Raw genomic sequence first — 22708 nt, forward strand, 5'->3', positions numbered from 1 at the left:
CACCCAAGTACATAGACTGAGACAGGAAAATCACCTCTAATAATCCATTTCATTTCTTCTGGTCTAGTCAGAACAATTTGTCTACAGTATCATATAAGGTGTGATTGGAAAGTTTTAAGAATTGATCCACTACTGCTTACTGGTTTGTTGGGCAGGTACACTGAGGATGGGGAGTGAGTAATTGCCTTGTCCTTGAACGCCCTCTGACAGGAAACTGTGTTTCCTTTATTCAGTTTGTTGTGGCAGCTGGTTGAGTGCAGGTCTCTTAGGGCTTGTTGCTGGATTCTGTCTGCGTTAAAATGTACGTAAAAATGGAGGAACGAGTTTGTGTGAAATTTTGTATTAAAACTGAGAAATCAGCTTGATCCACCCCCACTGCCTCCAAACTACCCTCTGCTATCTTTCCAGAGTTTCTTAACCTCGAACCTTGCCTCACCATCATTCCCCAAATCCCTCAACATGAAAACTAATCTTACATCTGCAGAAAGAACTACAGTCCACCATCTAAAAACTGATCCCGACCTGATAAACCTACCTGCAGACAAAGGGTCCACTGCAAGGATTACCTGGCGGAAGAACTCCATCAGCTGTCAGATGCTTCCACCTACCTACAAACCTTGCTACAGTGACGCCATTCCAGTAACCCAGCAGAATCTCCAGTCACTGCTAAAATCCTTAGACCCATCCCAGAACCTCTCCCCAGAGTCCATCTCTCTACTTACCCCTCTGACTCCCCACACCCCCACCTTCTACATGCTTCCTCATCATCATCATCATCATTTAAGACTGATTATGCCTTTCAGCGTTCAGTCTGGAGCATAGCCCCCTTATAAAATTCCTACATGATCCCCTATTCAGTGCTAACATTGGTGCCTCTTCTGATGTTAAACCTATTACTTCAAAATCATTCTTAACCGAATCCAGGCACCTTCTCCCTGGTCTACCCCAACTCCTCCTGCCCTCTACTGCTGAACCCATGAGTCTCTTGGGTAACCTTGCTTCTCCCATGCGTGTAACATGACCCCACCATCTAAGCCTGTTCGCCCTGACTGCTACATCTATAGAGTTCACTCCCAGTTTTTCTTTGATTTCCTCATTGTGGACACCCTCCTGCCATTGTTCCCATCTACTAGTACCTGCAATCATCCTAGCTACTTTCATATCCGTTACCTCAACCTTATCGATAAGGTACCCTGAATCCACCCAGCTTTCGCTCCCATACAACAAAGTTGGTCGAAAGATTGAACAGTGCACAGATAACTTAGTCTTGCTACTGACTTCCTTCTTGCAGAAGAGAGTAGATCGTAGCTGAGCACTCACTGCATTAGCTTTGCTACATCTACATCTACATCTACATCTACATTGATACTCCACAAGCCACCCAACGGTGTGTGGCGGAGGGCAGTTTACGTGCCACTGTCATTACCTCCCTTTCCTGTTCCAGTCGCGTATGGTTCGCGGGAAGAACGACTGTCTGAAAGCCTCCGTGCGTGCTCTAATCTCTCTAATTTTACATTCGTGATCTCCTCGGGAAGTATAAGTAGGGGGAAGCAATATATTTGATACCTCATCCAGAAACGCACCCTCTCAAAACCTGGCGAGCAAGCTACACCGCGATGCAGAGCGCCTCTCTTGCTGAGTCTGCCACTTGAGTTTATTAAACATCTCCGTAACGCTATCACGGTTACCAAATAACCCAGTGACGAAACGCGCCGCTCTTCTTTGGATCTTCTCTATCTCCTCCGTCAACCCGACCTGGTACGGATCCCACACTGATGAGCAATACTCAAGTATAGGTCGAACGAGTGTTTTGTAAGCCACCTCCTTTGTTGATGGACTACATTTTCTAAGCACTCTCCCAATGAATCTCAACCTGGTACCCGCCTTACCAACAATTAGTTTTATATGATCATTCCACTTCAAATCGTTCCGTACACATACTCCCAGATATTTTACAGAAGTAACTGCTACCAGTGTTTGTTCCGCTATCATATAATCATACAATAAAGGATCCTTCTTTCTATGTATTCGCAATACATTACATTTGTGATCTCCTCGGGAAGTATAAGTAGGGGGAAGCAATATATTCGATACCTCATCCAGAAACGCACCCTCTCGAAACCTGGCGAGCAAGCTACACCGCGATGCAGAGCGCCTCTCTTGCTGAGTCTGCCACTTGAACTTCCAGTTCTTTCACTATGTTGCCATCCTGTGAGAATATGCATCCTAAGTACTTGAAACTGTCTACCTGTTCTAACTTTGTTCCTCCTATTTGGCATTCAATCCGTTTATATCTCTTTCCCACTGACATTACTTTCGTTTTGGAGATGCTAATCTTCATACCATAGTCCTTACATTTCTGATCTAGCTCTGAAATATTACTTTGCAAACTTTCAATCGAATCTGCCATCACAACTAAGTCATCTGCATATGCAAGACTGCTTATTTTGTGTTCACACATCTTAATCTCACCCAGCCAGTCTATTGTTTTCAACATATGATCCATATATAATATGAACAACAGTGGAGACAGGTTGCAGCCTTGTCTTACCCCTGAAACTACTCTGAACCATGAACTCAATTTACCGTCAACTGTAACTGCTGCCTGACTATCCATGTAAAGACCTTTAATTGCTTGCAAAAGTTTGCCTCCTATTCCATAATCTCGTAGAACAGACAATAACTTCCTCCTAGGAACCCGGTCATATGCCTTTTCTAGATCTATAAAGCATAGATACAATTCCCTGTTCCACTCATAACACTTCTCCATTATTTGCCGTAAGCTATAGATCTGGTCCTGACAACCTCTAAGAGGCCTAAACCCACACTGATTTTCATCCAATTGGTCCTCAACTAATACTCGCACTTTCCTTTCGACAATACCTGAGAAGATTTTACCCACAACGCTGATTAGAGAGATACCTCTGTAGTTGTTACAATCTATTCTGTTTCCATGTTTAAAGATTAGTGTGATTACTGCTTTTATCCAGTCTGATGGAACCTGTCCCGACTCCCAGGCCATTTCAATTATCCTGTGTAGCCATTGAAGACCTGACATTCCACTGTATTTGATGAGTTTCGACTTAATTTCACCCACCCCAGCTGCTTTATTGCACTGCAATCTATTGACCATTTTCTCCACTTCCTCAAATGTGATCCTACTTCCATCATCATTCCTATCCCATTCTACCTCAAAACCTGAAACATTACTGATCATATTTTCACCTACATTGAGCAACTCTTCAAAATATTCCCTCCATCTGCCCAAGGTCTCCACAGGGTTCACCAGCAGTTTTCCTGACCTGTCCAAAATACTTGTCATTTCCTTCTTACCTCCCTTTCAAAGACTGCTAATTACACTCCAGAATGGTTTTCCAGCAGCTTGACCCATAGTCTCCAACCCGTTTCCAAACTCTTCCCAAGATTTCTTCTTGGATGCTGCAATTATCTGTTTGGCTTTGTTTCTTTTTTCAACATAACTTTCTCTGTCTACCTGAGTTCTAGTATGTAGCCATTTTTGATACACCTTCTTTTTCCTTTTACAGGCTGCCTTGACTGTGTCATTCCACCAAGCTGTTTGCTTCATCCTACTTTTACACACTACTGTTCCAAGAAATTCTTTAGCCACTTCTAGTACTGTGTCCCTGTACCTTGTCCATTCCTTTTCCAATGACTGTAATTGACTACATTCAACTAACTGGTACCTTTCTGAGATCGCTGTTATGTACTTGTGCCTGAATTCCTTATCCTGAAGTTTCTCCACTCTTATCCTCCTACATATGGACCTGACCTCCTGCACGTTCGGCCTCACAATCCCAATTTCACTGCAGATTAAATAATGATCAGTGTCATCAAAGAATCCCCTGAATACACGTGTGTCCCTCACAGCCTTCCTGAATTCCTGATCTGTTATTATATAGTCAATGACAGATCTGGTTCCCCTGCCTTCCCAAGTATACCGGTGAATGTTCTTATGTTTAAAAAAGGAGTTTGTGATTACTAAGCCCATACTGGCACAGAAATCCAAGAGTTGTTTCCCGTTCCTGTTGGCCTCCATATCCTCTCCAAATTTACCCATAACCTTTTCATACCCTTCTGTTCGATTTCCAATCCTGGCATTAAAATCACCCATGAGCAGAACACTGTCCTTGTCCTTTACTCTAACAACTACATCACTGAGTGCCTCATAAAAACTATCCATCTTATCTTGATCTGTCCCTTCACAATGCGAATATGCTGACATAATCCTAATTTTCTTGCTAGACACTGTCAAATCAATCCACAAGCTTCCTAAAGTCATTAAACCCAAGCACCCAGGACAACCCATTGTGGCTGGTTACTGTGCCCCAACTGAGAGAATCTCTGCTCTCGTAGACCAACACCTTCAACCTATTACCCGGAACCTATCCTCCTACATAAAAGATATCAACCATTTCCTCCACCGACTCTCCACAGTTCCTGTCCCTTTACCTCATGGTGCACTGCTCATCACTGTTGATGCCACCTCCCTGTACACTAACATTCCTAATTCCCATGGCCTTACTGCTATTGAATACTACCTTTCCAGATGCCCTATGGATTCCAAACCAACAACTTCCTTCCTAGAAGCAATGACCAACTATATCCTCACCCACAATTACTTCCCCTTTGAAGGCATTACCTACAAATAAGTCCGGGGTAGGTTATGGGCACCATCCAATGCCAACCTATTCATGGGCCATCTAGAGGAATCCTTCCTAAAAACCCAGAATCCTAAACTCCTCACCTGGTTCAGATTCATTGATGACATCTTTGCTATCTGGATTGAAGGTTAGGACACCCTATCCACATTCCTGCAGAATCTCAACAACTTCTCCCCCATTTGCTTCACCTGGTCCTACTCAACCCAACAAGCCACCTTCCTAGATGTTGGCCTCCACCTCAGAGATGGATGCAACAGTACCTCCGTCCATATCAAACCTACTAACCACCAGCAATACCTCCACTTCGACAGCTGCCACCCATTCCATACCAAGAAGTCCCTTCCGTACAGCCTAGCCACCCATGGCCATTACATCTGCAGTGACGAGCAGTCCCTCTCTAAATATACCAAGGGTCACATTGAAGCCTTTACTGACCATGATTATCCTCCCAACCTTGTACAAAAACAAATCTTCCATGCCTTATTTTTCCAGCCTCCCTCCACCTCCCAAAGTCCCACAGTCCAGCCACAGAGGAGCATTCCCCTCGTAACTCTGTAACATCTGGGACTGGAGAAACTGAATTACATTCTCTGCCAGGGTTTCGATTACCTCTCATTGTGCATTGAAATCAGAAATGTCCTGCCCACTATCCTTCCCATCCCTCCTACAGTGATATTCTGCCGTCCACTGAACCTTCACAATATACTCATCCATCCTTACACAACCCGTGCTCCCAATCCCTTACCTCATGACTGATACCCCTGTAATAGACCTAGATAGAAGACCTGTCTCATACATCCTCCTACAACCACCTACTCCAGTCTGGTCACTAACATCACCTATCCCATCAAAAGCATGGCTACCTGTGAAACCAGTCATGTGATTTGCAAGCTAAGCTGCAACCACTGTGCTGCATTCTATGTGGGCATGACAACCAACAAGTTGTCTGTCCGCAAGAATGGCCACCAACAAACTGTGGCCAAAAAACAAGTGGACCACCCTGTTGCTGATCATGCTGCCAAACATGATATCCCTCATCTCAATGACTGATTCAGAGCCTGTGCAATATGGATCCTTCCTACCAGCACCAGCTTTTCTGAATTGCGCACGTGGGAATTTTCCCTGCACTACATCCTACATTCCCATAACCCTCCTGGTCTCAACCTTCGTTAGTCACTGTCCTCACCCATCCAGCCCCCCTCCCTGTTCCCATTCCAGTACTACACAGCCGTCATTTCACCACCCCACCCAGTCTTTCTGTTTATTTCTCTAATTTTCGCTACTTCCTCCCCCACCCCTCCCCCACCTCTCACCTTTTCTCCTGCCCTCCGTCTAAACTGCAGCACTTTATTATCTGCCACCCCCACCATACTATCTCTCCCCCTCCCTACCCCAGCCTCCTCCTTCTCCCCACCCTGTTACCACTCCCATCATGCACTGGTGCTGCTGCTCACAGTGTGGTTTCAGTTATCCGAGACAGCAGATGTGTGACTTATGAACTAATAAAAACAACTTTTGGAGATAATTGTGTGAGCCAGTCAAATGTTTTTGTCTGGTTCAACAGATTTAAAAATGGCCGCGAATCATTTGAATGTGAACCATGCTCCAGCCGTCCTTCCACCTCAAAAACGAATGAAAACGTTGTGAAAGTTCACGACTTAGTGCACTCTTATTGTAGAATTACAATTAGGGAGATGGCTGATAAACTTAATTTAATTTTCTATGCAATACAGTCAACTTTAACTGAAGATCTGAACATGCGTTGAGTGTCCGCAAAATTCATTCCAAAAGCGTTGTCAAGTGACCAAAGACAATACCAACTTGAAGTGTGCCAAGAACTGCTTAATTGGACTAAAATGACCCAGATTTATTAAATAGGGTAATTACAGGTGACGAATTGTGGGTATATGGATATGATTCTGAAACCAAAGTGCATTCTCGGCAGTGGAAGTCTCCAGGTTCACCACGACCGAAAAAAGCACGGCAATGTTGGTCGAAGGTGAAGACAATGTTGGTGACTTTTTTCGATTCTACCGATATTGTGCATCATGAATTTACCCCTGGAGGACAGGAATATTACAGAATATTACAGATGTCTCCTTGAGTGTTTGCGTGAATAGGTGAGGAAGAAAAGTCCTGCATTGTGGAAAGACAGGAGTTGGGTGCTACATCATGACAATGCTCCGGCTCATCATGCCTTCTTCATCATTGAGTTTTTGACCAAATTCAAAGTTTCTGTGCTTCCACAACCATGATATTCCCCTGATTGGGCCCCTGTGGACTTCTACCTATTTTCTAAACTGAAATTTTTGCTGAAAGGGAAGCAGTTTGACTCGATTGAAGACATCCAGACAAATATGGAGAGTGTCCTTAATACACTTCAGGAATGTATCCAAAAGTGGAAACACCATTGGAGTCAGTGTGTTCAGTCAGAAGGGGACTATTTTGAAGGAGATGCATCACAGTAGCATGTAATACCACCATTGTACAATTACAAGCCCATCTTAAAACTTTCCAATCGCACCTCATATTGTTTCATTGCCTAAACAGAACTAGTTAACGTTTGGCTCTTTTAAGAGATTCTAAAGCCATATACAATCTCACAAATGAACTGCAGGGAGAGCTCATCAAGAAAAACTGTCTTGTTGGTATATTCTGTGACCTTGACAATACATTTTACAGTGTGAACCATACTTGGAAATTAAACATGCCATGTAATTAATGCCTCCACTCTTATATAGATGAAGTTTTGCATTCTACTAGAAAGTTGTGTGTTACAGTGGCAATCTGCACCATGTAAATAAAACAGAACTCTGAATCAGGAAACATAAATTATGGAGCCCCATATAATTTGGTACTGGATCTTTTCTGGTTATTAAGATTAATAATGATCTTATAATGATTCTGAAGGACTGTTCAAAAACTATTATGTTTGCTGTTCATACAAACATGTTTGTTTAGTGCCAAAATTCAGCCATACCATTCATGTTCCATACGATAAGTGAAGCCATCTAGAACTGGTTCACAGCAAACAGTTCAAACTTTAATCATACAAAGAGTCATATAATACAATTTTGAATAGGCAAACTGCACCAGAAATATGGAAACATTGTGATAAATGCGTGCTTGGATGTAAATACAGATTCTCGCCAAGCCTGAAAGTGTTGGTGTTGTACTTGAATGAACAGCACCTGTACAATGTCCTCAATGCATTGCAGGTGTCAGTCATGGCCTTCTATGTATTATATCAGAACTAAGGGAATTTGAATGTGGGCAAATTGTTGGTGCTTGCATTGTCAGTGCTCCTGTAACCAAGGGAATCAAAGTGTTTATTGTTTCAAGAGGGACTGTAGTGAAGATTTATACTACATACAGGGAAAACAGAAAAACATTGTCCGCTGACTCACAACTTGGATGAAAGTGTGTGTTAAGTGTTTGTGACAGATGGTCATTGAAAAGGACTGTGACAATACATTAGAGAACAACAGCTGCAAAAGGCTCTGCACAACTGAATGTCACACTTGTGAACCATGACAGCATGTAAACAACACAAAGGAGCTAAATGAGCAGGGGATTGCAGGATGAGCTGGCATTCCAGGCCCACTCATCAGTGATGCAAATGTCTGTAACAGGAAAATGTGGTGCAGAACCCATAAAACCTAGACTGTGGAGCAATGGAAGAAAGTCACTTCATTTGATGAGTCTTGTTTCACACTATTTCCCACTTCTGCCCAAGTTTATTTCCCAAGAGTGAAACATGGTGGGGGCTTGTTGAGGATTTGGGCAGCAATACTGAAGTATTCCATGGGCCCCATGGTCACTCTGAAAGGTCACATTACTGCTGAAGATTAATTATGTGACCATTTTGGCTGATCAGGCCCATTCCACGGTAGAATGTTTGTTCCACAGTAGTGATGCTGTATTCAAAGAGAGCAGGGCACCTGTTCACACAGCTCACATTATTGATGACTGGCTTTGTGTGCATAAGGATCAATTGTTCCATCTCCACTGGCCACCACTGTCACCACATCTCAATATTATTAAGTATTCAAACAATGCAAAATCCAGATTAGAATATCAACAGTTTTATGGAAAGGATAGGTTGCTACTCTCCATAAAGGATACATTGAGTTGCAGACAGGCACAATGGAAAGACTGCTACACACTGAGCTTCTGGTCAGAGCCTTCTTTAGAAAGGAAAACAAACACACATTCACACAACCAAAACACCTCGTGTACACATTATCACTATCTCTGACCATTCCAGTCAGAATGCAAATTTGTCACATCAAATGAAAGCAGTAATTCACAGTGGGGAGAGGAAGAGGGAGGAACAACAAGGTATTGGTATGGGGAGAGAAATCAGCACTGCCTGGCAGAGCATGCAAGGGGGGGGGGGGGGGGGGGGTGAAAAGGAGAACAGCAGAGAAGGGGAAAAGACCAGTGGATGCACTGGCAGAGGACAGCACACATTGAGGGTGATGGGGATATGAACTGGGAGAAGGTAAGAGGACAGAGGGGCCGAGACTGTTGGGTTGAGGTGTGGGGATAGCACATTACCACAGACTGAGGCAGGATGATTTTGGGAACAGAGAATGAGCTGCAAGTATAGCTCCCATCTACACAGTTCAGAAAAGCTGATGATGGAAGGGAGGATCCAGATGGCCTGGGTTGTGAAGCAGACATTGAAATCAAGCATAGCAATCCATCCTTTTCATGAAGTGTTCAGCTGCATGTTGTGTAACAGGGTGGTCCATTTTGCTCTTGGCCACAGTTCAGCTGTGGCCATTCATCCTGGCAGACAGCTGGTTGCTACCAATATAAAAAGCTGTGAAATGATTGCAGGATAGCTGGTATGTGATGTGGCTGCTTTCACAGATAGCCCAGCCTCTGATGGGATAAGATAAATCTGTGACATGTCTGCAGTAGGATGTGCTCAGTGGGTCAATTGGGCAGGACTTGCACGTGGGTTTTCTACAGGGATATGGTCCCTGTGGCTAGGGGTTCGGTTTGGGAGTGGCATGGGGATGGACTAAGATGTTGTGAAGCTTGGATGGGTGGTGGAATACCACATTAGGAGGTGTGGGAAGGATATTGGGCAGGAGAGCCTCATTTCAGGGCATGATGATAGATAATCAAAGGCCTGAAGAAAGATGTCATTCAGTTGTTCCATTCCAGGGTGGTACTGGGTGGCAAATACGGCAGTCCTTTATAGCTGGTTCTTGTAGGTGGTGGGAAGACTGGGGGTGTGTGGGGATATCGCACAGGAGATCTGTTTGTAGAATGGGTCTGGTGGATAGTGCCTGTCTGTGAAGCTCTTTGTGACACGTTCAGCATACTGTACAAGGGAGATCTTGTCACTGAAGATATGCTGTCCCTGGGAGGACAGGCTATATGTGAGGGATTTTTTTGTGTGGAAGGGATGGCAGCTGTCAAAATGCAGGTACTGTTGATGGTTCGTGGATTTCTGCTTCCATTCAACATGACACAGTTGCATTCTGGCCAGAGCAGCCAGAGATAGTGGTCATGTGTGTGGAATGTGCTTGCTGTGTGAATGTGTGCATGTTTATGTTTTCCTTTCTGAATAAGGCTTTGACCAAAAGCTCAATTTGCAATAGTCTTTTTGTTGTGCATGTCTGCAACCCAATGTGTCATATTTATGGTGAGTAGTAATCTATCATTTTCATAATATTGTTATTATTCAGTCTACTTTGTCTAGTTTTGGAGAGAAGGGTGCATAATTACTATCCAACTTCATTATCATTACCTGAACTTGCTGCTATTTTGCAGGTAGAATGGTATAAGATTCCCTTGGGAACCATACAGTACCTGCATTTATCCATTCCGAGATGGCTAGAAGTTGGTCTGAATGCCAATGGGTTTTCTACACTGTATTAGGCATAGCAGTATATTGTGTTTTTGGTGTTTTCATATTTTTGTCTAACTATCATATGTGCAACATTCCGTGATATCTAGCTGGATAACAAGCTGAGATGGAGCCAATACCCAGATAAGTAATCAAGAAGCTCATTTTGCACATTTTATGCCACGATATGTCTCCCATTATTTTGATTCAGTAGCTATCCAGCAAAAGCAAGCAGCAGCAATATTGTGTAATGTAATATGTCTTCCAGAAGGTTCTTCATAGATTTCAGAATTCATACACCAATTCCCAGTGCATTTTCTCCAGAACAATATTTGTAATTATTAATAAAAATCAGTGTTATTTATAATGCAACTGGCACAACCATACTACTGAGAGCAAAAATAATTTTCATGTTGACTTTGCCTTCCTGTCTGGTATTCAGAATGGGGTTCATTATTCTAGTATGTCCATCTTCAACAAGCTTCCATAGGAAAGAAAGTAAGAAATTGGAAATCCTTATAAATCCCAAAGATAATCAAATGCATGCTTAATTATCCATTGCCTCTACAAATTATCTGATAATCTAAATATGATAACAGAAGATTTGTTTTAACTGCAGTATGTGATGTCCACTGTAGGAAGTGTCTCATGTTACAAATTTGGATAACCATTGTTCTATCACTATTAGTGCTCTGACAATGTGTGTACTAGGCTATGCTTACAACTTGACTTGTTACATGTCACTGGAGGTTTTCTGTCATGACAGAATCTGTGGGATACAATGGTTAGATGGATAAAATAAGGAAGCGGCCATTAATTTTGTCCACAATTCTACTGAGAGGCAAGCATACAATACTCAAAATAGTGAAAGATAGAGGTTAGCTGGTATGTCATGTATTGGGTGCATATTCAGAACATACATGCCTTGATGCAGTATTCTGTATGAGGACAATGTGAAAAATTCTCAGCCTGGGTGATAAGTGCTGCACAATAACACAAGTCCAGAATCAACTAGATTTGTGAAACAATTTGGCTTACTTGGCCTTTTATTGTAATTATGTATTGTAATAATGCACACACTATTACTGAAATACTGATCTGTCATAAAATCCTTTATTATTGATGAAGTAATTTCCAAATAACATTCATCAGAAGTTAGTGAAGATTTATAAAGAGTCTGTTTCTGTTTTTGAGGTGATTAAAGTGCGTTGCCCAGTTTTTTTTCAACACTATGGAATGGGCAGTGGTATTGAGACATACCCATTCTTCTATTGATGTACTAGAACTGGAGCCATAGATAAAAACATCAAGAAAGTGCATGAAACAATATGGATAAAAATATTGAAGGTGTATGAACTACCAGCAGATCAAAAGTAGGAGTATGGTACATTGTATTTGAAGAAACAAGTATGAGAAAGTTTTGTACAAGATTAGTGCTCTTTCGTTGAATGCTGATGGAAAGCTAATGTGAAATTAAGTGCCTTTTGAATGTTCAGGTCACTTTAAAAAGACCTCAACTTCTTTTGGAGTGTGATTTGTTACTATACTGTGATGACAGCCCATTATTTCATACCAGAAACAAAACTGCACTGCTCAGAAAAAAAGTGAAGCACCTGGAAGACGTGTTTGGACATCAATATAACTTTGTATACGTATGCACCGTAGGTGGGCATATAAATTATACGAGTTGCAGTTATCTATGGCAGATATGGTTCAAACTGCTCTGAGGACTATGGGACTAAACATCTGAGGTCATCAGTCCCATAGAACTTAGAACTACTTAAACTTAACTAACCTAAGGACATCACACACACCCATGCCCGAGGCAGGATTCGAACCTGTGTCCGTAGCGTATGACAGATAGAGTGGGCACCAGAGTGCATTTGTGTCGTTGATGTACAGTTTTGTTACCAGGCTTGGTAGGTTATAAAAAGGGCATGAAAAGTGTCAGATGTTAAGTGATCAATGTGAAGGACATTATAATGAAACAAGCCCTTTGAACACCTTCTTTTACTATTAACAAAGAGATCAATACCACACCATTAACTTCACATTATGACTACATTTCCAAATTTACACCATATCAGGTATACAAAAAAACACTAATGAATTTGTCAGTGCAAGGAGATATAACCCACAACATAATTAAACTGATTTCATCACATAATAGAAAAATGTCATATCTCTGTAAAATAATTTCTCTGCAGTTTTCGTATTTACGTTCAGAGGAAAAGTAGAATGGGTTATAACTTTTTTTTAAATGTTTATTAGTGCTAACAAAATACAGTCATTTTTGTAGAACTGCATTTATATTTCTAAATCTATTACACATCAATTCCAAGAGCAATTAATGACAAAATTTGACATGATTAATTAAATACATAAAAATGCCAATTTCTCTTATGTTTTCAGTTGATCACTTCATTATAAAAACTAAACACAACTAAGCAAACAACCATATAATTCTGAAATCAAAGTTATTAAAACAAAATGTTGAATTGACTAGTAGATGTGGCATTACCCGCATATCAGAAAGTGTCTGTTTTTGTGTACGTACAGAGGGAAAGTACTTTGTCAGTCAGTCAGAGAGAGATGTCAGTGGTGGAAGCTAGAAGCTTGTTATGCTTTGACATTTGGCAATGTTACACAGCAAACTGTGTGTTTTTATATACTGTGATTGATATACAGTAGTAATGAAGAGATGACATGGGTTTTTGAAATAAATAAATGGAAAACATCTTGTGTCCAGTTCAATAAATAAATAAACCACAGCCCAACTATTGAAAACTGCTGGAGAAATCAGAAGCAGATCAGCACACCAACCAGATACGTACTAGAATTCAGATTCTTAAACAGAATGTATTCCTCTTGTCATATAACTACAAGCACTGTCACATAAACAGATGTACTGTCATCGTTGTCAGAAGGGGTAGCCAGCAATCTACCAGTAATCCTTTTTATATATGAGAGGGGTTACAACTGAAGATGTCATGTACTAGTGTGAGACAGTATTATCAGCCCCTGACAGAGTGTGAAAGGGCCATGTAATGGGCCTCAATTGACTAGTTGGTTGAATCATCTAATATCCAGATTTGTGGAGCATTCAGATGTGGCAGTGGTGTGGCGATGAACTGCGTGGGAATGTGAAGGTAGGCATACCTGTTATCATGGTTACAGTCACCTGTTTCTAACAACCAAAGAGAGAATAACTATACTCTGCACCGAGCACATCATAAGCCCATCACATTTGCACCTGCCATGTGAGAATGAGTAATGGACACTCTGCAACATACCATTATCCTGCACCATTGGTCAGAGACTAGCAGCAGATGAACTAAGGAATTACTGTCTCATCCCAGTCACCTGGGGAAAGGTCCCATTCTTCTGATGCTCTGGAAAGGCACAGCTGTGTTGCTTGTGGTGGCATGGTGTGGGGAGCCACTGGGAATGACTTCAGGTCATAAGCAGTTGTGATAGAGGGAACTCTGATGATGCAGTAGTTCACCATGGACATCCTGTGTCCTCATGTGTTACCTCTCATGCGACAGTATTGTGGTGCTATTTTTCAACAAGACAATGCTCGACCACACAAGACACAGGTCTCTATGAACTGTCAGCATATTGCTGACATGCTCCTGAGGGCAGCAGGATATCTTTCCCTGATGGAACATGTGATACCACCTTGGATGTCAGCTCTGTGCCAGTGCCATCATCCAGGGTACCAAGGACCAGTTGCAACAATTGTTGGCCAGCTTGCCACAGAAGAGGATACGATATGACACCTTTCCCAACCAAGTCTGTGCATTCATCCAGGCCAACAAGTCTGAGTTAAGGCCAAAGTGACACAAGCTGCCACGTGGGATGTAAACCTGAGAGAGCGCAAGAGGTGCTACTGCAAAAAGTACATGTCACATTTGGCAGTGGCTGCTTGGAACACCAAGCTATGAGCTTCAAGGGGTACCTGGGGTATTGATGTGAAACATTTGTATACAGTGTGTATCACAGTTATCAGCAAAAACAGACAAGGGGGCAAGTATAAGAAGGAAAAGGTGAGGCAGTGGGGTGGAGGGAGTGGGTGAGGGGCGGGGAGGTCCAATGATACATCATTTGTGTAAGAAAGTTTTTCAAACTGGCTCTGCAGGACTGAGGGGGTGCAACATAATACTGATAGGTGGACTAATATTGACAGTTCTCTCTCTCTCTCTCTCTATCTCTCTCTCTCTCTCTCTCTCTCTCTCTCTCTCTCTTTTTACTTGATTTTGTTATAAGCACTGAAATAACATCAGATATCCTCTGAAACCCTGCATTTTTGTTTTCTCTTCCCATTCTGGGTGCTTCACTTTTTTTGTCAGGTGGTGTATAAGCAACACACTAGGTGGAATCTGTTAACTCTTTATTAGAGAAAATGTAGAGCATTTCACATCCCAGAATGGTCGTGGCCATCTGTTTTTTGGTATGCAGGAAGTTTCTTCTAACAGATAATGTTAGATGTCAGCAAAAAAAAAATTGTTGAGTACTGTACAAGTCTTCTGGAGCAATTAAATGAATAAAGTGCATGAAAAAAGGAAAAAAGTTTTACTCATCAGGGCAATGCAGCTGCCTATAAAAATGAGATTTAGCAATAGAAAAAACTGAGTAGTGTGAAGTATTTATTTATATATTGCTGCTAACAAACTAAACTTACGGCTTCAATATCTAATGCAAGTTTTATAATACAAACTGTATGCACTGTTGATGGTTTCTGCTTTATGGGCATTAGGGTATGGTCCAAGGCATAATTTTTTGCCTAATATTAGAATAATGCCCATAAAACAAAAATCACCAATAATGCAAATATCGGCCTCCATTCTGTGACAAATTGCATGATTTGTTCATATATCCATCCCATTGACCATATTTGCCATGACTTCCATGTACTACCATATCCAAAGTAATTCATTTTGCCATAAAATATTCAAACAGTGATGAGATTATATGGGCCATAAGACAGGTATTCTGCAAACATTTGACAATCACACTTCAGACATGAAAAATGCTATATGGAAAAATATTGGGTAAAGTGCACTGACCTAAAAGGGGACTACAACAAAAAAGCAAGTGAATTTTTTTCTCTCTCTCAGATGCTAATTCCTGATTCATTGTTGTCTTCTTTCCTTCCTGTACTCTTTCACCTGTTTACTGTGTTTTTTCTTCCTGTAATCTGACCATTTCAGAGCAGTTTTTTTGCCTCTTCTACCCTAGAATCCTTCCATGTTCAATATTTTGCTACTAAACATTTCTCAGTCAGCTGTTTCTTCAGCATTTATATTGCTTTTTTTCTAAATCCTTTTTAACTTTATGGATCCAACTCGTTCTTGACTTCTTATCTCACAAATATTTTAAGATGTTTCTGATTAACCTACTGTATTACATTTCATGCAGTTGCATTTCATACAAAGTCCAAAAAATACCAGTCTTCTTTTTCTCAGCCCTTGTGATATGTTTCCTATGTTTCAGTAAATTTTGTCATTGCTATGTAATTTACAACAGTCCATAGTTTTTCGTGGGCCTAATATTTTTGTAATGATTTACCTTTCTAGTAATTACAATTAATCTATATTATAGTTTAATGTTACACATTTCCTTGCATACATTATGGTTTCTCTTTAGTATGTCAATGCCTTAATTTGCATTTTTAGACAGGCAATGTCTGTTATATAAGTTTTTAGTTATACCATAAGTACTTCCCATTTTATGAATCCTTTCCTCTAATGGAGCTTTTTCCAAACCATTCCCTTTGATTATCTCCCCAAGATATTTAATTTTTTTTAATCTTTTTATTTTGCTAATATATGTTTGCAGGAATTTTGTTTCATTTTTAATGTTTGTAATTTTTTTTAGCAGGAATTCTTAAGCTTTTCCTATTGGCTATTTCTTCTAAAAGATTAATCTAGCAAAGTCATCTAATAATGCTACACAATTTATTCCAATGTTTTTGTTACCTTTTCCCAGCCCTATAGAACATAGTTAAAAGTAACAGAGGATCAGCTATTACCTTGTTGTACATCTGTGTGAACTCTTTATGAAAACAAGACATTGTTTTCATTCCTGAGAATTTTTACTGTGCCCTCATGAAAACTCCTATTGTGCCACAGGGCAGCTACATCAAATATTGGTTTGAGCATGTAACACTGTTTTATTACTCATTACATTTAATTACTACTTTGTATGACTGTAAGTGATCAACCCAAAGGTTGGTTTCAGCACCGCACTGCTTTATGAAACTAATCTGACTGGAGGCATTTTAAGTGAAGTAAAAAATACTTGGTTCAACTGGAGTGAAACACTAAAAATTTGGATTTTTTTAACACTTCACAATGCAGCCACTAAACAACACACTACAAATTTCATTACTTTCTGGTGACTCCTTGACAGTGTTGCAATTTCTGCAAACAGTACCAGCTTTTGCTTTTGTAAACATTTTGCACACTTGCTCCTAATAATACCAGGAGTACCGGTATGAAATGAGTGTTAAGATACAAATGTGTCGATAGGGAACATTTGTTGTGAATGAGCCTTAATTTTTTTTTGTTTGGTTGTTATGACATCTGTCAAAGTTATTTAGTATACATCAAGTCATGGAACAAACAACATCATATGTTTTCATCATGTTAACAATGTCGAATTTTGTACCAGAAAGTGATGATTTGCGGAAAGCATTAATTTTTTGTTTCCATTTGAAAAAAGGTGCTGCAGAGTCGCATCAAATACTTGTTTAGGCATATGGTGATCATGCTCTATCAGAAACAACATGCAAAAGATGGTTTCAATGGTTCAGAAATAATAATTTTGATGTAAGAAATGAAGAACGTGGAAGACCCCCAAAAAAGTTCGAAGATGCCGAATTGCAAGCAATACTGGATGAAGATGATACTTTGAGTCAGAAGAAAATGGCAGCAATACTAAAAGTTGCACAACAAACAATTTCTGACCGTTTGAAAGCTATGGGAAAGATCCAAAAGTGTGGAAAATGGGTGCCACATGAATTGAATGAAAGGCAGATGGAAAACCAAAAAACCATTTGTCAAATTTTGCTTCAAAGACATGAAACAAAATCAATTTTGCATCAAACTGTTACTGGCGATGAAAAATGGATTTATTTTAAGAATCCTAAACAGGAAAAATCATGGGTTAATCCGGGACAACCATCAACATCGAATGCAAAACCAGATCGATTCAGCAAGAAGACAATGCTCTGTGTTTGGTGGGATCAGAAAGGTGTGGTGTATCATGTGCTTCTAAAACCTGGTGAAACTGTGAATACTAATCACTACAGACAACGAATGATCATTTTGAACTATGCATTGAAAAATGACCAGAATCGGCCAGAAGACACGGCAAAGTAAGTTTTTTACACGACAGTGCACCTGCACACAAAGCAAAACTGGTTCAGAATACAATCAAAACACATGGCTGGGACCTGCTACCCCACCCACCCTATTCACCAGACTTGGCCCCTTCCAACTACCATTTGTTTTCATCAATGGGACATGCATTGGCTGAGGAACACTTCGAAAATTGGGTGTCTGATTGGTTTGCTTCAAAAGACGAACATTTCTAATGGCTTGGTGCCCACAAATTGCCAGAAAGGTGGTCAAAATGTATAGAAAGCAATGGTCAGTACTTTGAATAAAATGTTTTTACTTTTCAATTCAAAATTAGTGTTTTATTTTCACAAAAAAACGCTCATTTCATACCGGTACACCTGGTAAATAAACGTATGATCATGGCTTTACCATAAACTTGTACTTGTGACGCAATTGATATACTATCATGGGATGTTTAAAGCTGAGCTTAGATTAGTTTTCAGATGTTGTTAATATCTTTTCCAGCACTTAAGAACAGCAAATGAGCAGAGTAACAAGAAGAGCAATGGCTTCTTTTGGAGTAATACCTCTTAGTATACAAAATAATCAGTGTGACTAGACTAATGCCTTATATAATCAGTTGTTAGTATGCTTAAGATAATTAGCTTGCAATGGCTACTCCAGTTGATTAGTATGTAACTTGAATTGTCACATGAGCCTTAAGGGTGTGCATCGTGCTGGATTGTTTGGAATATGATGTGTGACACTTGATGTAATTTTACAAATATTACTCTTTCTGTTTATCATTCCAGGATCCTTAAATAAAGAAAAGTTACTACTAACTTTTTGTATGCATTAATTTACTTCCAAAATATGTACTTAACCATAAACCTTATTCTCATAATGATCAGTATCATATTTATTTGTAGCAGCATATCTGAAACAGCATCACCATGCCGGAGGGCCAGGAATGCGCAGTGGCGGTCCAGCAGGGCAAGTGCCTCGTACACGTGAGCAAAGGGCAGAAATGAGGCAAAACAAGTATCGGTACCTCTATCAGGTACGGACAGCACATGGCGATGTCATTTGCCAGGTGAGAAATTTCATTTTGTACAAAGCTCTCTAACTCTTCCGATAAAACAATTAACTGTAAACCTTGAAAATGACTGAGGTGTGCATTGGCTTATGCAATGGACCTGTATTTTGAATGAGTGGATTAAAAACCCATATCCAACGAAATTAACGTAAGTTTCTGTTGTCGCAGTCAATTATTCCAGCTGAATGCCAGAATGGTTGGTTCAGTAATGCAACAGCCAGTTTCTTCACCTCATGCTTCTCAGCTAAGTTAATGTTCACCTTTAAGCACAATGAATGTTGAAAGTAGCAGCCAATGTTAGTTAGTTTGTTTTACCACCACTCTTGCCTTTGGAACTCCTGATGAGATATGAAACCAGTGGCACGTAAAGTGCCCTCCGCCACACACCGTTGGGTGGCTTGCGGAGTATCAATGTAGATATCAGCTAGACTGTTCACAACTGGCTTATATTTAATGAATTTTAGAAGACAACATGCATGTGTATCTCCCGTGTATACCATCTTCTTGCCTTCTAGAGGTGTACTCTGCTTTCACGTCATGGTGGAAATCACAGATAAAAAGTTGTAGAGATTCTGTATTAAAAAAGTGGGAAACCCAGGATTGAATGTAACAATATTATGAAAAGTAGCAATATTATGAAAAGGATAGTTGCTACTCATCATGTAGCAGAGATGCTGAGTCACAGATAGGTACAACAAAAAGACTGTCAGAAAGTGAGCTTTTGGCCTACAAGGTCTTCATTGAGACAACACACACACACACACACACACACACACACACACACACACACACAGAAATGCAACTCACGCACACATGACCACAGTCTCTGGCTGCTGAGGTTCTGGCCTGACCAGCCAGCGACAGTAGTGAGTGTGTGAGTTGCATTTGTGCATGTGTGTGTTTGTGAGAGGGGGGGGGGGCATGCATTTCTTTTGCAGTTGTTCACTCATATTTTAAACTCCAGAGATACTTATGGGTAATCTTCTAATATGTTATATAATGTCGTCTTATTGGATATGCTGCAGTAATTCTGTGTCTTTTTGACACAATATTTTAACAGCATAACTCAATATCATCATCCAGCACTCCCTGATGCATGTCTCAGTTTACCAGTGAGCACCTGATGACAATGAACTACAAAGTAAAAATGTTGTGTCAAGAGGATGTGACATCCTGGCAGCATTCTTGAAAGGAAATTACCTATCACCAGCACTGGCAAAACATGAGGATTGCTTGTACTGTTATGCTGAAATACATCACTTTTTAGGTATGTCAACAATTTATACATACTTCAACCATTATTGTGGTTTACTGCCAGCAAAGTAGAAGTAGCAAAAATAAGAACAGCAAGAGACTTAACTTCAAAGTTGGTGATCACCAAGTAGATGAGTTAAGAAATTCTCCTACCTGGGGAGCAAAATAACCCATGACGGATGAAGCAAGGAGGTCATCAAAAGCAGATTAGCACTGGCAAAACATGGAGGATGTACATTTAGAGCACAGCATTGTATAGTAGTGAGACATGGATGGTGGGAAAACAAGAACAGAAGAGAATCAAAGCATTTGAGATGTGTTGCCACAGAAGAATGTTGAAAATCAGGTGGACTGATAAGGTAAGGAGTAAGAGGTTCTCTACAGAATCGGTGAGGAAAGGAACATAAGGACAACAGTAATAAGACGAAGGGACAGGATGATAGGACATCTGTTAAGTATCAAGGAATAACTTAAATGGTACTAGAGGGAGCTGTGGATGGTAAAAACTGTAGAGGAAGACAAATATTGGAATACATCCACCAAATAAATAAGGATGCAGGATACAAGTGCTATTCCAAGACGAAGAGGGTGGCTGGCACAGAAATGGAATTCATGGTAGGCTGCATCAAATCTGTCAAAATGCTGATGAGAGGCTGTCGCCAAAATCATTCTTTGAGGAAACACTTAAACCATATACAGCACCATGAATAATATCCATGTTCTCTCATGCAAATCAGACCACCAGATCCAAATATAAAGTGTTCAGTTCATGTGATTAGTTATACATAGTGTCCAGTAAAGGAGTCCCAGATTTCAAAATTAAGTATCTCAAAAACTAAGAGCAATAAACAATTGCAACAAAAGATATGTTTACTGTAAAGGTGGTAAGAATTTTGTACAGTAGTTATACAGAAGTTTTGAAGTAATTCAAAAAGCTGCTAACAGATGGTGCTGATACTTTGCAGCTCATACAGTGAAAGTATATAATTAAACTTATCCTCAAGAAAGTGAAACATCTGTTTGGGATGATCAGGTCTGGCCCCATCTCGCATGAACCACTTTGTGCCTGATTGATCCTCCAATGCTAGCTGTGTGGTGACAGATTATTCCAACATTGCAACATAGTGTTCACTAGTGATCATTTCTCACATGAAAAAGGGCCAGTAATGCCTTTGCTGTGTACTGCAGCCTGAACAGTAACTTTAGGAGAATACAGTGGTTTCCCTTCACACAGATGGGGATTTTCAAAACCCCAAAATCACCAGTTCTGTTTATTCATAACTCCATTCAGGTGTAAGTGTGTTTAATCTGTGAATCAGATGCAGACATCATCATATCCTTCATTATCACTCATTGTGAGAATCTGGTTCACAAAGTCAGCTCTCTGTTGCACAGACCACATTGGTATGGCCTGGTGGCTTTTGATTTTGAATAGGAACATGTGCAGACTGTCTCAGCATTTTTTGTGTGGTGGAACACTTTAAACACCTCTCTGCTGCAATTCTTTGAATGGATTTCCTTGAAGTTTGCTGAATAATTCCAGAAACCATAGCGACATTTTCAAGAGCAACAAAAGTTTACCTGCAGCCAACATTCCCCATTAAATCATCAGCCATGCTGCCTGTCCAATGGAATCTGATGAAGATCTGGTGAATGGTTTCAGTTCAGATCCTTTTGGAACATTAAATCACGACTGAAAACAGCATCTAGTTACTGTAGGGCTGTGTACTAACCTGTGGTGTTCCAGTACCAGAAAAACATGTTGTTCGATGGAATACATGATTTCAACCTCTTCCTTCAGTATGCTGCCCTCCTTTCATGTTTCAGCTGTGGAAGTGATCACTCCGAGCTATAGCATATTATTTATAGGCAATACATATGGTGATTACAGAGCCATATGTTAGCAGCTTTTTCAACTATTTTGAAACTTCTATATAAAATTCTTACACCTTTCGCAATACATCCATTTGTTGCCCTTGTCTATCAATCTCAGTTTTCGAGATATTTAATTTTGAAACCAGGGACATCCTGTATGTTCTCAGTTCTCTCTATTCCATCGAAACATATTAGGAGTTCAAGTGATGCAGAGCTTCTTGTTAACTAACTGGCAAAAATAATTTACACATCCATTCCTTTTCATTCCAAAGATTCCAACTTTGTAATTTGCTACTGTTACAACATTTAATCTTCAGAGAAAGCCTTCTACTCCAAAAACACCCTGATATGCTGAAAGAGTGATTTGTTTCCAATACTTGTTTTCATGATTATTTGTGTTCATTTTATTATTGTACAAAACTAATGATTTAAGCCCAAACCAATGAAACTTCGTAACATCACCTCCACACTATTTCACCATTCACACATGCCCATTTGTGTGCCACATCTCCTACTGTGACACACCATTCTGTAAAACCTTCTTCCACTGCTCTACAGATCAACAAGTTCATTATGTGTTCCACCCTAG

At 40.3% G+C, this 22708-nt stretch overlaps 1 protein-coding gene across 1 annotated transcript in view; it reads left to right on the top strand.

Moving 5' to 3' along the window:
* The window catches only part of LOC124605744 (transmembrane protein 198), a 146843-nt gene that overhangs the window by 114723 nt on the left and 9412 nt on the right, over nucleotides 1-22708 (top strand). Inside the window, exon 5 of the mRNA XM_047137624.1 lies at nucleotides 18824-18987. Within this exon, the coding sequence (XP_046993580.1) occupies nucleotides 18824-18987 (164 nt within the window). The remainder of the gene's footprint in view (nucleotides 1-18823; nucleotides 18988-22708) is intronic.

The sequence above is a fragment of the Schistocerca americana genome, chromosome 3, assembly GCF_021461395.2.
Source record: "Schistocerca americana isolate TAMUIC-IGC-003095 chromosome 3, iqSchAmer2.1, whole genome shotgun sequence".
Classification (NCBI taxonomy): Eukaryota; Metazoa; Arthropoda; class Insecta; order Orthoptera; family Acrididae; genus Schistocerca; species Schistocerca americana.